Consider the following 16,086-nt stretch of genomic DNA (forward strand, 5'->3'; position numbering starts at 1 on the left):
CTTCCTGTTCTTGTTCAGAAGAATGGTGGGGAATAGTTGTAAAAATGTCATACAACATCTACCTTCCATCAATGCATTCATTAATGCGTTGCAGGGCATGGTCTTCTGTACCAGGGGATGGAGTAGTTTTGAAAGAACAAGCTGTCAAGGAAGAGTTCTTTCTAGACACCTTATGAAGCAGGGGAAAGGCTGAGCCGGCAAGGAAGCAGTGTTACCCATACCTTCAAAGGCCTTTTGCATATACAAAAAAAAAAAAAAAAGTTCAGACTACACCAAAGGTATCTATTTAGAAAAATTTTAACTTAAATACCTATTTATATCTGATTGTGTTTAAACATAGACATGGTTAACAGTTATTTCTAGGTAAAGTATTAACTCTAGGTAATTTAGAAATATTTTATAAATAATTTAATGATCTTTCTCTAAGGTTAAACAACACTTCCAATAAATAGCAAGCTATTTAGGAGAGAACATGATTTTTAAAGAAACCATTTCAATTTTTAGGAAATCTGAAGAATGTGTCAGAGTTTAAAAGTCCTTTAAACTGAGAGATGAACAGGGCAAGTAGTGTTCTTGCTAATATGAAATACTGTTCAGATACCAAATACCTTCTTCCATTAAAAAAAAAGAATAAAAATTCTTAGACCAAAATGTAAAATTAAGGCGTGTGAAAACAAATCCATATTTCCTAGAATGTCCTCTTTAATAATATACTTAAAAAAAAAACTCCACCAAACATTTTTACAAATAAGTACATAAAATTCCAGTAACCCTAGGGGAGAAATTGCTTTTCAACTAAGTTTTGAATTCTAGGGTAGATGCATTCTTGAGGACTTCACAACTTGGGTAAAGAGTTGTGGGAGGGTAACAGTTAAGGAAGAAGGGAGGCAGGGAGGAGGATGTAAAGGTGAAAAATGAGTCCCTTTAGTTTCTTCCTGTTTCCATGCTGGAGAAGGCTGTAGTAGCTGGAATTGGCAATCTGCTCTTGGGCAGAGTTGAGATGAATGGTCTCCTCTCTGTTCTTCCTCTTCGTAACCCTGAAGCAGACCAGCAGAGAAGTGCCAGGGCACAAAGGTTCAGATTTTCCATTGTATGTTTGTGCATCTCAGCTGTACACTGTACAAGAACCTAATTACAAAAGACACTGAAAAGACCAACTCGCCTTCCTTTGCTTTTAGCAAATCGCTAGCATCTACAGACATGGAGGGGGATGTTTGGAAGTGTCCTTTAGGGAATGAGACAGAGGTTACAACGATTACGTCTTTTTCTCTAAAGAGGTTGAGGAGCACAAGAATGACCCAAATTGAGAGTATACGCAGATGAAAAGAGATGTCACCAATTATTCCCAATTTCCAGAGACACTCGGTAATAAGACAGTCAAACCAGCAGGCACAATGAAGAAATAGTTTGTTTAAACTTAGAATGTTCTCCAACATCACTGAAGCAAATGACAAAAAACAAACCTGCATACAAGCCTAAAACTGAACATTATTTAAACAAACCGACATGCCAGTATTTTTCTCCAGTAAAGGGTTCCTCCAGCAACAGAGCTGCATTTCTGAAGTGCCAGCTTTCATAATGTCCTGTCCATCAGTCCAAGTTCAATGATGGACATGCTGACTTAAAGCTTTAGAACACTAACTTGTTTTTAATTCTAGCCCAAAGAATTAGGCTGAATGTTTCTCCCCTTGTTTGATGCCCAGAACAAGATGCAGGAACCAGTTAAACTGCACGGTCCATCCTTTGTCTCTACACACTTCGATCTGATCAAGAAAATACTTCTTAGCATCCTCCTCACTTTTCCCCACTGTTAGGGCATCCCGAATATATTCAATATCTTCTTTGCTTGTTAACTGGGGCATTCCTGTCATCAGCATCATGGAGAACAGGATGATCAGCAGGTTTGTGTGATGACGAAGGGCGAGGTAAGCCTTAACGCAGACGTCCTGGATGAAGGGAAAGAAAGTACAGTTATGTTGATGAGGTAACTAAGTAGGGTGATGACTGCCCAGGGATCCTGGAATTTACATAGCATTATCCTGTCCATGAGAGGAAGCTATCACCAACAGGGCAGATCCTCTTTCTCAGATGGAGGGTTTGATGAGAACATATGCTATTTCCATACCCTAGGAAGCACATTAGTGTAATCGCCCATGTCCAGGGTGTGCTCGGGGAAAACTGGTTGATACGGTACATTTCATCTTTTTTCTTACTCTACCTTTTACATCAGTTTCTCTCCTAGGAAACTGAAAGTAGAAATTTCTGTACTCTCTTTAAAGAAATGAGTCAGTTTTTGAACACCATACTGGGATCACTGAGCTTCATGTAAGCATACGTGTTTGCCAAGGGCTAATGGAATCCAGAGAAATGATGGAAATGTGGCATTTGAGGTTTTGTTTTCATCTTTATTTTACAATTTGCCCTATTCTAAGAAAACCAACGTATTAGCGTTTCACTGATGCTCCAAACTGTTGAAAAAACTTGGGAATTGTAATACAAATTCTTTTTTTTAAGTTTATTTAAAAACTTAAATAAAAGCAGGGTAGGGGCAGAGGGATGGAGAGACACAATTCTAAGCAGGCTCTGTGCCATCAGCACACAGCCTGATGCAGGGCTTGAACTTACAAACTGTGAGATCTTGACCTGAGCCGAGATCAAGAGTCAGATGCTTAACCGACTACGCCACCCAGGAGCCCCTACACACATTCTGAATACTGAGCGAGAGGGCTTTAAAAATGCTTTGGCGTGGGGCGCCTGGGTGGCACAGTCGGTTAAGCATCCTACTTCGTCTCAGGTCATGATCTCGTGGTTCATGGGTTCGAGTCCTGCGTTGGGCTCTGTGCTGACCACGCAGAACCTGGACCCTGCTTTGGATTCTGTGTCTCCATCTCTCTCTGCTCCTCCCCCATTCATGCTCTGTATCTCAAAAATAAATAAAAGTTAAAAAAATTGAAAAAAGAATGCTTTGCCTGGCGCATTCTCCAAAAGCCTTTGAGCAAGGTGCCACAGGTGAGTTAAGTCCACTTATTAAGCAAGGCATGCTTATTTCAATCATATTGTGCCAAAGTAAAGAAGAAAGTGCAAGGTTCTCAATTTTACAACACGAGGACAGCCCAACCTTAATGTTGTAACTTGGCAAAGATGGTGTGTTGAAGAAAACTGAAGTTAATGATTACAGATATGAATACTTCAAAAAAATCTGGATATAAGGATATAAATGTGATTTCACACCATAAGGCATAAAAACAGAGCATAAATATGAAAAAATATGCAACCTCATTTGTAATCAAAGAAATGTAAGGGAATGAGATGGAAACATTCACCTATCCAGCTGGAAAATCTTAAAAAAATTTTTTTTTGAAGAATAATACCCAATGTTCACATTTCATAGGCCGATGGTAGGTGGGAATAGGTATAATTTTACTAGCAGACAATTTGATAACATGCATCAAAAGCTTTAGAATGCTAATAAATGTTAGAGAAGTTCATTGCGGTGATGGTTACGTGACTGATGCATTTGTCAAAATTCAAAGAACTGTACCCACAAAAAGGCCCAGTTCTGCTGTAGGTGAATAATGCCTCAATAAACTGGACTTTAAAAAAATGCCTATGTCCTTGTACCCAGCAATTTTCATGCTAGAAATTTACCTTTAAAAACTTGGATAATTTTGCAGTGACCAATACATAAGAATATTTGTTAGAATGTTTAAAAATGCAAGAACTTGAAGGTAACCTAAATATCCTACAGTTGGGTACTGATGAAAGTACCTACAACTGCCTGCTCTGTAACTGCTAGAATGATACCGTGAAAGAATATTGAACAAGCATGTGAAAGTGTCTGAGTTAAAAAGCAGGCATAAAACAACAGCATAGGTGGCATCAGCCCATGTTGGCAAATGAACACAAAATATTTACATGGAAAAAAGATTGGAAGTCTACAGGCCAAAATGTTAAGATAGTGAGTTTTCTTTTTTTTTTTAAGTTTTTAAATTTACGTGTTGAGAGAGAAAGAGAGAGAGAGTAAGGGAGGGGCAGAGAGAGAGAGAGTCCCAAGCAGGCTCCTCACTGTCAGTGCAGAGCCCAATGCAGGGCTCGAACTCATGAAATGTGAGATCATGGCTTGAGCAGAAACCAAAAGTGAGATGCTTAACCGACTGAGCCACCCAGGCGCTCTTCCTTTTTGCTTTTACATTACCTTGTGTGTGTCATTTGCACGTGGCAGGATAACGGCAATGGTCATGGTAGTCATGCCTATATCATTCTGTGTGTCAAGGCTGGACCATGAACGCATCACCCTGTCTAAGTAGAAAAACCCATGGACTGATCTGGCATTAAATGAGACCATATATATAAAAAATGCCTGGCACAGAGACTGGCACATAGCAAGTGTTCAATAAGTGTTAGTCCTCTCCTTTCCCTGCCTGGAGGGTAGATCACTTTTACCTGCTTTCTGCTTACTTGTCAGGGAGCTGGACACTCCCAGACTCAAAAGACTGGGCTCTTCCTACTGTGGATCCAGTGCATTAGTGTTCTTGCATCCTTAATGACTTTACTTATGTCCGGAAATCATTATCTTTTGCTCCTCCATTGGAATGACCAAAGTCACTCTCATTTCTTGGTGATTACACAGGCAAAGGGCAGACTTCACCCCGGGCAACTGGCTTGTTAATTTGTTAGCTCACACAATTTTCACAAGGGCAGAGATGGGGATGCCTTTTGATTTTGAATTAGAGTACATTCTGATTTTTAATTATTTTCTATCCTTCTGTACACTGGGGGCTTCAGGCACAACCCTTGCTTTCTGAGCTCACTGTGTGGTCAAACTCCTTAACAGAAAATTTTTGAGAAGGGAAATTGACCTGCGGCCAAGCTATTCTAACACCAATCCGTAGGTGCTCCGGTGCATATTTGTTCAGCAGCAACCCACGGATTCACTCGTCACTGTAGCACACAGGGACATGGTAAAGGAAGACAAATGTCTTGTGTCAGTCTCGAAGGCCATCTCCTCTATATAAAGCATTTCTGCTGCTTCGAATTTATTCAGTTCTGATATTTACACACAAGGGTCACTTCTGTGAGAAAGAACTTTCCTCCCCCCAGATTTTCATGCCCTATGCTGGTCAGACACAATGTGTAAATTCTGACTGGCAGTGCAGGCTTAGAGATTTAATTAGAGATTTATTCTCTTTTTCTTAGAGATAGTACAGAGCCATGGTAAGAAGTGCAGGTTCACACCTTGCTGCCTGGGTTCAAATGTTGGCTTTATTACCGACAAGCTGTTTGTCATTGGAAAAATCACTTAACCTCTCTGGACCCCAGTTTCCTCATCTGTAGAATAAGAAGAATAATAACAATACCCGTTTCATATGGTTGTGGTGAGATTTCAGTGCTATGTATGTGGTCGGCAATTATTATTAATAGTATGAGAAGTTGCATTATTGAACGCGCACTTCTCAATGCGGAGGTGGGTGGGAAGTAGGAAGCCAGCACCCTGGCTGTGTGTGCAGATGGTTCTCTTGCCCCAGGGGCACAGCTGGGTGCTTGCTCCACCCCCTCAAGCCCCAGAAGTTTCATTTCTGCCCTTTGTGCTCAGCCACAGGGTGTCTGAAAGAACCCTGGCCATGCTGCCTTGGGGCCGGAGGCCTGTGGTTTGGGGGGACTGAGGATGTGGCCTGGGGACCTGGGGGGGTGTGGAAGCACAGAACACAGAAGTGACTGGCTGGGGAAGCAGAGTTTTTTCCTTCTGCCAGGCCTGCCTGGCACTGACCTCAGACATCCTCATTCTGTCCTTCTCAGCTGCCTGGGGAAGGCTTTATAATATTGAGTGGAGAAGAAGGGGCAAAGGTAGAACCTGATTTCAGGGATTTGGTGTAATGTACTTGTTAATGGATGTGAATGTGGGGAACACTGAAATGTTGTTAGCTGGAATGGTATACGTGAGTAGCTGATCAAGTGATTGAGCCTAGATAGTATATCAGCTCTTAATTTCATAGTTGATTCAAATGCCTTGATTAGAGCATCTAGTACCAAAAGAGAGGATTGTTTTTACAAAGCTACCACTCCCATAAGTCTTGGGAACAAAGGACTTCATGATCATTTCGGGGTCCAAACTTGGAGTTGATTTGTTAACCGGCCCAACGTAGTTCACTAAACTGAAAACTTTCTATACACAGTCTCCTAATTTCTTCTTAACTGCCGGTGAGTTCTGGCTGCCTCAGACTGTGCAGGGTCATACGGAATGGGCCTACTTTTTCTTAAAACAAACTCCTCTATTTTCTTCTAGAGAACAAAGTGGAAGTGAAATATTACTGTCCATCTTGACACAAATGAGGAAGTAGCCCCAGGACTACAAAACAGGAACTCCGGGGCCCAGAGAAGAGAGAGAAGAAAACTCACAAATAGCCGTCAATGAAAAGCAACGTCCTCACCCACTGACTTTTCCTAAATATTAATGCTGCTGCTGTCTGCTGGAGGAAGGAGATGGTGGAGAGAAATGGTATTTCTGTCAAAGAGGATTTTATTTGTGTTTTGTATAAAAATTAATGAATTGGCCAAGCAATGCCTTTAGAAGTTATTTTGGCAAAACAGAGAGTCACCGATTAGCTGAGCTCATAAGGCAGGAGGAAGCACTTTCCGAGAAATCTGAAAGAAGAGTATGTCTGACGCTTGGCTGTGTGTTTGCTGAGTTTGAATTAGGATTCTTATCCCTAAGGACCTCTTAAGAATGATTCTCAGACTAGTTCTGTCTAGCAGGGAAAGGGCGGTATTGCCCCCTTCTCAGATACTTGGAAGCTCATTAGAAACCTAAAGGTAACAATTAGGTCGTTCTGCTTTAGTCACATATTCTAAATGGATTGTATGTAGGGGTGTGTGTGTGTGTGTGTGTGTGTGTGTGTGTGTGTGTGTGTATGCGCGTGCACGCACTAGCCTGTTCTGAAAAAGATTGAGGGTGGATTACCTGGATACACAAAAGTCTAAATAACATTAATTAGAATTGGGTAGAAAAAGGAAAGGAATGACAAAGGAAAAGATCACAGTGGATTTCGAACAGAGACCAGTTTAACGCTATACATCACAAATGCTATTTACTTGCTATGGGTGGTCTTCAAATATATCTGTAGCCAAAAGGAAAATCAAATCCATTATTTAACCAATGCTCAGAAGAGTTTTTTTAAAATGTTAGGAGAAACACAGCTTTTCTAGATATTATGACCTGATAGAGATTTCACAAGAGGATCTCTATAAAGAGTACACTTTTGGTAACATGGTAACACCCTCGGTAATATTCTTCAGGTAGACAAAACACTTCTCTAAAAGAAACTAAACACTGAAAGAAGATACAGTTGGAAGCTTATTCTCCATAAATGTTTAAAAGTCACAGGGGTCTAATATCTTAGACACTGAGTGACCCTGCATGCTGGTAGATTAACACATCAGTCCAATTCAAGGCCATCTTTCAAGTCTGCGTCTGGGGCAGGTACCTCACCAGGGGATTCAAACGCCTACAAATGGCTGATGCTGGACCCTTCTCTGACAGTATCTTCCAACAGATAGTACAGTACTGAGCATCTTCATGCCTGGCTAGAAGGCTGAGCTTGACCTTGTTAGTGGTCCTGGGTGCAGGTCCTGAGAGTGAATCCTTTATCAATTCAGTGTATTGTGGGCAGTTTGACAGATAAACTTGTCATCTCCCTGTTGACCTATAGTAGGCCTCTATTACAGTCATTTGTGGTTAACCAATTGAGCTCTAAATGACTTCTTTGCTTTGCTCTCTAACCCCCCTAATCCAGCCCTTGCACTGCTTCAAATGGAATGCAGATCTCCTTTCTTGACCCAAACTCCAGGACACATTCACATCAATACCTGTGTTCCAACCATATCAAACAACTGTACTTTTTTGTTCTTAAATACTGATACTAAATACGCACTTCATGCCCTTGCTAATGTTATTCTTTCTGCTTGGGTGTTCCTCCCCTCCCTGTATCTGCCTAACAAATGGAACTGATCTTATCAAGGGCTGATGAGAACCCTTCACTGGCAGTCCTTTTCCATCCCCCAGGGCAGGATTGCTCCCCCTGCAAACCACTTTTGCAATCCTTAGAACAAAGCTCTGTGTGTGTGTGTGTGTGTGTGTGTGTGTCTTCTGCAGTGTGTCAGGGCTGTGCTCCTGGCCACCTGTGCCCAGAACAGAGTCTGGAACACTGTTGGGCATCTGCAAACACACGATGAAGGAATGCTAAGATTCAATGCTTTAAAATCAGGATCAATCTGTGAACAAGTCATATTGGAAGGCTATTCAACTGTAAAGACATCTTGCCTTGCTCCAGCAGGACTTGGGCCTTCTCTGGGCCTGGCACAGGCCTGAAATGTAGCAGGTAGTTAAGAAGTGTGTGTTGAAATGGTATGCTATCTTGGATATGGAAGAGCAGGGCCTGGGGACTATAACAGGATGGAGCAGGAGGCTGAGAAAGCCCAGCCTGGAAGGTTACAAGTATAGATAGCTACTGGTGTAGACCAGTGCAGGGTTACCACACAAGGGCAGTCAGAGAATAGGGATGGGAAATAATGGGGAGGGGGCCACAGTCCTCAGAAGTGGTCAGATGGTCAGGTCCCTGTGGCCTGGGAGGTCCCTGTGGCTGGGGTGAAGGAGACTACTTGCATTTCCAACAAGGCAAGTGTCAGGAGGGAGCAGGACCCCAGTCCTAGAGGTGGATTAACTGAGGCAAAAGTAGTTAAAAGACCCTGGGATCCAAGATGAGAGCAAGATGGCAGCAGAGATAGACTTTGAATAAAGGTTTCCTAACAGCCCAGGTCAGGACACTGCATGGAGACTGGGCACAGGGCTGAGCCTGCAGGTGAAGGCTCCGGGGTACGCCCTGGGGTGAGGACAGCTCCGCCAGCGGTGGGCACCAGGCAGGGCCTGATAAAGCTGCACCCAAGACTAAAATAACACAACGAATAGGTCCCAGACTACTCTCCTATAAAATGTTTCTTAAGAGTGACATCTAGGGGCAAATGCCTTCCTTTTAAGTATGCTCATCAAGCTGCCTGCTTTATGTCGATGCACCTGTGAAGGTGTTATTGGGCTCCCCTGGTTTCTTCAGCTGTATTGAACATACATTTGCTTAGTGCCTACTGTGTCCAAAGAACATCTTCAAAATACTTGTTTATATACTAGGCCAAGTTGTTCACACTCCTTGGAAACTGTTCCATATTGAAAGTACACTATAGGTATATACTGTGTGTCCTGTTCTCTTGGCATGAGCTACTGATCCAATCGGGGAAAAATATGTATATTTATATTGTTAAGGAACTCTCCACAAAAATGTAAACAGGCACCATGTGATGTGACACTTACATTTTTGTATAATTAAAAAAAATTTTTTTAACACTTATTTATTTTTGAGACAGAGAGAGACAGAGTGTGAGTGGGGGAAGGGCAGAGAGAGAGGGAGACACAGAATCTGAAGCAGGCTCCAGGCTCTGAGCCATCAGCACAGAGCCTGACGCAGGGTTCAAACCCACAAGCTGTGAGATCATGACCTGAGCCAAAGTTGGATGCCCAGCCAACTGAGCCACCCACCCAGGCACCCCACATTTTTGTATAATTTAATAAAATGTTAGATTTCATGGGCGCCTGGATGACTCAGTTGGTTAAGAGTCTGACTCCTTGATTTTGGCTCAGGTAGTGATCTCGTCATTGTGAGATTGAGCCCCATGTCAGGCTCTGCACTGCATGGAGCCTGCTTAAGTTTCTCTCTCTCTTTCTCTCTGCCCCTCTCCAGCTTGCACATATTCTCTCTCTCAAAACAAATAAACATTTAAAAAAACACATCAGATTTCATAACTAGGATTACCTCCTCTTCTGATGTGTAGATATTTAACCTGTATCTTGAAGGCTTATTAACATATGTGTGGCAGGAGCTTGTCAATCTATGCCTGAGTTGATATTTCATAAACTCACAGAATACAATGTATTATGGAGAAGGAGGAAATCCAAGGAGGTCGCCTGGCCTCATCCAGCCACTAACCAATTCCAGAACTGTCCCCCTCCCCCCCTCCCAACCTTCTCTCCTCCACTCAGCAAATAACCACTGAGCGCTCACTAGGTCTCAGGCCCCTGATGAGGGAGTCAGGTCAGGTGTGGTCCTGCTGCACAGACTCATACATATAATGATATGCTGTCATAGGTGCTGTGAAGGCAACATGCAGGGGCTGAGGCAAAGGATAACTCGAGGGACCTCATTGGGGGTCTGCTCTGAGGAATGACATTGAGGCTGAGATCTGAGGGTGTTCCAGGGAGAAGGCAGGAATGGGGAGGATGTGGAGGAAAGCCACTGTGACCTTGACCAAATGCGAGACTGTGGGGAGAGCCTTGTAGGGAAAGCTTAGTTAGATTTTAGTCAAAGTGAGGTGAGAAGCCACTGAACAGTTTATAGGGAGTCACACTGTATCTGTAAAGTTCCGTTTTTAACCAAATTCTGGTTAATTTATAACCTTGTATAATACCAAATAATAGAATGAGGGAAAAACACTAAAATGTTGACAGTGTTATTTCTGGAAGGCGGGATAATGGGTTCTTAATATCCTTCTGATATTTTTAATATTTTGTTGGCTTTTTAAAAAGAAACACGTACTACTTTTAAAATTAGAAACGAAGCCCCCACATTCCTATATAAAAATAAAGGGGAAGGCAAATTTCATTTGCTAATGATATAAATGTATTTGCATGTAATCTATGTTCTAAAACCGTTTAGTGACATTTAAAGCAAAGTGGTTCTAAAATAAATTATTGGGGTAAAATATTGTTTTCTCTTTTCACTCTTCAGTAAGGGAGAGAGTTTTCAAAAGAGAATGTATCTATCAACATCGTCACCACTGAAATGTACATGTTTAGCACCTGGTGTATAGGACCGTGCTCCGCAGGCTAACAGATATTCCTGGACTCAAGTAGTGAGTATGCCTTGGTTTTATGTCTTTTTGTCTGATTACAGCTTGCTCCTGAAGTCTGCCCTATTCTAGAAATAATTTATTAATATGGTCCGGGGCTAAACTGAGTATTTTGGAAAAAAGAAAGGGGTGGGATAAAACAGTGCCTTCCTCTTTCATTTTCTGGCCTTCTGTCCACCAGCCAAGAGCTAGATATATTTTTAAATCTTTGTGGGGAAGGCTCACCTCACCCTTAACAAAAAGTGGGTCAGCTTTTATCCACCCTCCCTAACAGGTTATTTAAATGTGATGCATGCATTAAATAACCTTCCCATTCAAAATTAGCGGTTCACTGGAAATGAGGACACCTTTGATTTAAAATGTAAATATATACAACATTTCACAGCCTGCCTAAAAGTGGCAGTTTTAGTATACAAGATCCTACGTTGCTATTTAGAGGGTTTAGAGATGTACTCCCAGAGCCTGAAGGATGTCATCTCAAAAAGGGAACATAAAACTAAAAAACAGAAAAACATCCGGAAGGCTTAGTAGTGTGTTTAAAAAAAAAAATTGTCACAAGGTCTGAGTCAAATGACGAAAAACCTGCTGCTCATCTTTATCAAGCTGGAAACTTTAGAAAGCCTGTGTCTGTATAATTGTACACATAGATGTATATATGTCCACTGTTTTTCCTGTTGTCCAGTGGGGGGGTGGGGGCAGACAAGGGCGCAGGTTGGGGGGTGGGGGCAAGCAGGCAGAGCTTGGACCCCCGCGTGCTCTTTAACCAGAACAATGCTACTACTTTCTTGTGTTTCATATGTTGCCGTTGGACTTGAGATCTCATTTCTAAGAGGGCTTCTCAACTTAAAAGTTTTCAAAGTTGGAAGACCCTTTGTGATGTATGTGACATCGGAAGCTACTGTGTATTAAATTTTTGCTGTGTTCTAGGCACTGGGGGAAGCATTCTACACATTTCATTCAAATAATCCCTTTAAAAAATCCCTTAAAAAAAAAAAGAGGTTCTAGTGATTTTAAGAAAGCAGCTTTGGTCACAGGGACGGAGAACTGGTCCCAGACCAACAGGTTGGCACAAAGGCGCCTTGCAAAGGTTTCATGCTTGGAGTGGAAGCTGCCTGGGGCCGGGAGCAACGTCTCCTTGGCCTCCCACATCCCAAATCTTTTCATTAAAGAATATTTTGAAACTTAACAACAAAGAAGATTACAGGAAGAAGTGCTGCTGGGATTTTAGGGGTGGCACGGGCACTCTGGGTGGTCATTCTGGGGAGCGATGCTGACAAAAAGGAAGAGAAGGCACAGAAAGCAGGAGAGCCTGCCAGCGAGGGTGGATGCCTTTGCACCTGCCTCTCCTGGTGGCAGGATTGCTGCTGTGCTTGAAGCTAGGTAGATGAACCCCCTCCTCTGCAGGAGAATTGAGTGACCCCCACTTCTTTAAATGGTAAAATTCTTCCAGGTTATTATTATTATTTTTGGAACCATTTTTCTGTTCCAGGAAGTTGTCAACATATGTGATTTTTAACTTTAAAGAAAAACAGGACTGAAATGTGTCAAATCCCTGGAAATAGTCTGAAACCCAGTTGAGTTTACCCAGAAACACACACTAAAAAATCCTAAGACCATCTGGCCCCAAAGATCTCAGTTTCTCTGACAAGGCTCCTAGAACTGTGGGGGCTGGGGGACGGGTAAGTCCTGTAATCAAATCGAAATCAGCCGGGAGAACAAACAAGAACAGGCAGGTTTCAAAACAATACATACATCCTAGTTCCTGTTCCACACAATTTCAAGGCCCAGGCCATGTCCCAAGGATAACAGGGAACTCAAGAAGAGACTCTGAAAAAAGGCTTGTTCCTGACCTAATTGCAAGCCACACCGGGTTTAAGACAGGCCTAAAGTGGGGAGGGCGGGGGGGGGGGGCGGTGGCACTCTTTAAAGGGGACCCAAGGCGCTTGTGCATATAATGGAATCCCTCTTTGCCTCTACTGATCTGTTTTGTGTCTGTGTGGGCTATAAATAAGTATTTTATGTAGTCATTACGTAGTAATTTCGAGGTCTGTTCCTTCACAGTTATTAAATTTGCAAGCGTGAAAATTTTACTCCTTGCGTTTTTCAAATATTTGATAGTCAAAAGTGGATGGAGACCAGGAAGGAGTGACAAAGAAAGTAGGATGTGAACACTTCCAGGGAGATGGGGTGACCCATGCAGGAGCTTGTTTACAGGTGAGCAGGACAGGCCTGAGCTTTTCTGTACAACCCGCAGTGGAGTTGACAGGATCAAGTGATGGAAGAGACTGTCCTTCACCGAAAGGGGACTACATACAGTGGTGCGGCCAGAATTCCCTCTGTAGTAACCTGATAAACGCATACCTGCAGCAAAAATCAGAAGCTCACAATTGTTTGAGAGTCCTGAAAAAATACATGTGGAATTTGGATCTTCCAGACAGTCTTGAATTGATAAATATTCAAAGGCTAAACCTGCTTACCAGACGCTCCTCCTGAAAGCCCCTTTTGGGCACAGTGCCATCCTGGCATTCTCTATTTGCTCTCTATTTGATTACGGAATGCTCTCTCTCGCTTCCTGGTTGGTTTTAGATGGGAAACCACGTTTTGTACTCAGGGATGGAATGGAGGGAACAGAGGGGAGGGAGGGTAGTCAGAAGCAGAGAAGCCTTAACGTGGAGTGAGGGGGAAGGCTGCTGTGCCCTGAAGGCACTATCTGATTGGTACTCTGGGAGGAGGCAGAGGCAATGAAGAAGGAGGCCAGTTACCTGAAATTTCTGGAAGTGCAGGCTTGTCTTCTTTCCAGAAGTTCCCATCACAAACAGGAAGTCTGGGGTTAGCACAAATGGCACTCTCTCTTTATTGATGCCCAGAAAACTTTTGTAATTCCCGAGAATGTGTCCAAAGTCAATATGAAATAGATTTCCTTAAGAGAAGAAAATGTCTGACATCATTATGAGGGCATAAGCACTTGTAACAACACTCTGGTTTGTTTATTTCCTGAGATATTTTTTAAGTTGCCTGAAAATGAGCTATCTTGGGCGAGAGAGCTATTTTTATACTGTTTTATCAGCTTGTGATATTTTTCAGCTTAGCAGGTGTGTATGGTAGTAACCACAAAGCACTCTTTGAACCAAGTGTGTTTTTGATATCCTTCTGGTGTTCTTCAGATGACAGCCAAATGCCATTAAAAAAAATTCTCGTCTCGTCTGAGAATTATTCTTAGAAATAGAAGTCAGAACTCTCTGGCTAATCTGTCATCATTTTGCCCGAGACTCTCTTATGCCCTTTATATGACTCAGGATAGACTGATGGTTTGCTCTGCTTGGTGAGGGTGGAGGATGGGGGGGTGGGGGAAGGCATTCACCTTTTCCTTTTGAGTAGCACCATAGAAATACATCACTGTGAATCTCCTTTGAGTCAGTTTCTACCACTGTCACTGTTGTTACCATGATTACCATCATCTCTTCTTGTTTAGATAGCCTGTATCATACGTATGGTCCATAAATACGTGATGTCTTTTGATTCTCACGGAGAGTAAGCAGTTTACCTCAATATGGTGCTTTTTCTGGATCCCACTTTTAAACTGGTCCAAATTTCTTAGAGATACTTTTCATGGCACGGCAGCCAATACTGACCATGGTCAGAGTGGTCGGTGAACTCGTGACACGAGGTAGGTTAGGAAGGCAGAGCATCTCAGATTTAAGGATGTCTGGGAGTTCTTTTTGTTGCTTCCCTGTAACATCTGACACTATCGATCACACCCTCCTTCACCAGCTTCTGGGATATGCCCCTACTTATCTTTCTAGCTAATTGCTTTTCCTTCTTAGGTCTCATTTCTGGTATCTTCTTCCTCTCTGGGGTGATCGCAACATCTATGTTCCTACATGGTAATGACTTCTAGATGTGTACTCCAATCTTAAACTCTTTAAATATTACTCTCTGCTGAAGGATAGGGGAAATGGGGAGTTAGTACCAGTTCAGTGGGGCCAGTGTTTAAGTTGGGGAAGATGAGAAAGTTCTGGGGGATGGTGGTGATGGGTGCACAGTAATGTGAATGTATTAAAAAATTTTTTTGGGGGGCGCCTGGGTGGCTCAGTCGGTTAAGCGGCCGACTTCGGCTCAGGTCATGATCTCATGGTCCGTGAGTTCGAGCCCTGCATCGGGCTCTGTGCTTACAGCTCAGAGCCTGGAGCCTGTTTCGGATTCTGTGTCTCCCTCTCTCTGACCCTCCCCCATTCATGCTCTGTCCCTCTCTGTCTCAAAAATAAATAAACATTGAAAAAAAAATTAAAAAAAATTTTTTAATGTTTATTTTTGAAAGAGAGAGAGAACACACACACACACACACACACACACACACACACATGCATGAGTGGGGAAAGGGCAGAGAGAGGGAGACTGAGGATTCAAAGCAGGCTCCAGGCTGAGAGCCCAATGTGGGGCTTGAATCCACACAACTGTGAGATCATGAGCCGACACCTGTCACTTAACAGACTGAGCCACCCAGGGGCCCCACAGGGTGAATGTGTTTAATGCCACTTAACTACACACTTAAAACTGGTTGATATGGTTGGTAAATTTTATGTCCTGTATGTTTTACCACTGTAAAAACAAATTATAATAAATAAACTCACCTGTCTCTGTGATCATAATATTGTCGTTGTGCCTGTCGCCTATTCCAAGAACAAAGGTAGCCACACAGTAGCCAGCACAGGAATAAACAAATCTCTCCACTGCTGCCTGAAACTAATTAGACACATCTGAACATTAGTTGTGTTCTAGCTACAAAGAGCAGTGTGGATCTGTTATAAACGACTTCCAAAAAGGTACTATTCTGGGAACCAGTTTCAAGTTCATGGCACCTGATTTCATTAACAACCTATCTGCTACATGCCAACTTTCTCCTTGCTCTCCTTACATTCTAGGTGAAGATTCAGTGACTCACAATAGCACATGGAGGAAACGAGAGTCAAAGAGCAATGGTAATTTAATCAAAGGGTTCATTTCCTCTCCATGTCATCGTTTGCCAATGCTACAGAACCTATAATAATTTCTCCTTCAGTGGAGAACATATGTTTTGCTTGTGACCACTTCACGTATGCATGGGTTCACAAATCCACACATATAACAGACTAATAA

General features: G+C 42.5%; 1 protein-coding gene across 3 annotated transcripts in view; it reads right to left on the reverse strand.

Annotated features, from left to right (window-relative positions):
- Window positions 1-1,390: 1,390 nt before the first annotated feature.
- PIK3CG (phosphatidylinositol-4,5-bisphosphate 3-kinase catalytic subunit gamma) overlaps window positions 1,391-16,086 on the reverse strand; it is a 32,634-nt gene continuing 17,938 nt past the window's right edge. For all 3 annotated transcript variants that reach the window (XM_042964457.1, XM_015538263.2, XM_042964467.1), the window contains exons 9-11: window positions 15,582-15,693; window positions 13,713-13,870; window positions 1,391-1,946 (exon numbers count right to left, since the gene is read on the reverse strand). In XM_042964457.1, the coding sequence (XP_042820391.1) occupies window positions 1,668-1,946; window positions 13,713-13,870; window positions 15,582-15,693 (549 nt within the window). In that variant the 3' untranslated portion in view covers window positions 1,391-1,667. The remainder of the gene's footprint in view (window positions 1,947-13,712; window positions 13,871-15,581; window positions 15,694-16,086) is intronic.

The sequence above is a fragment of the Panthera tigris genome, chromosome A2 (assembly GCF_018350195.1).
Source record: "Panthera tigris isolate Pti1 chromosome A2, P.tigris_Pti1_mat1.1, whole genome shotgun sequence".
NCBI lineage: Eukaryota > Metazoa > Chordata > Mammalia > Carnivora > Felidae > Panthera > Panthera tigris.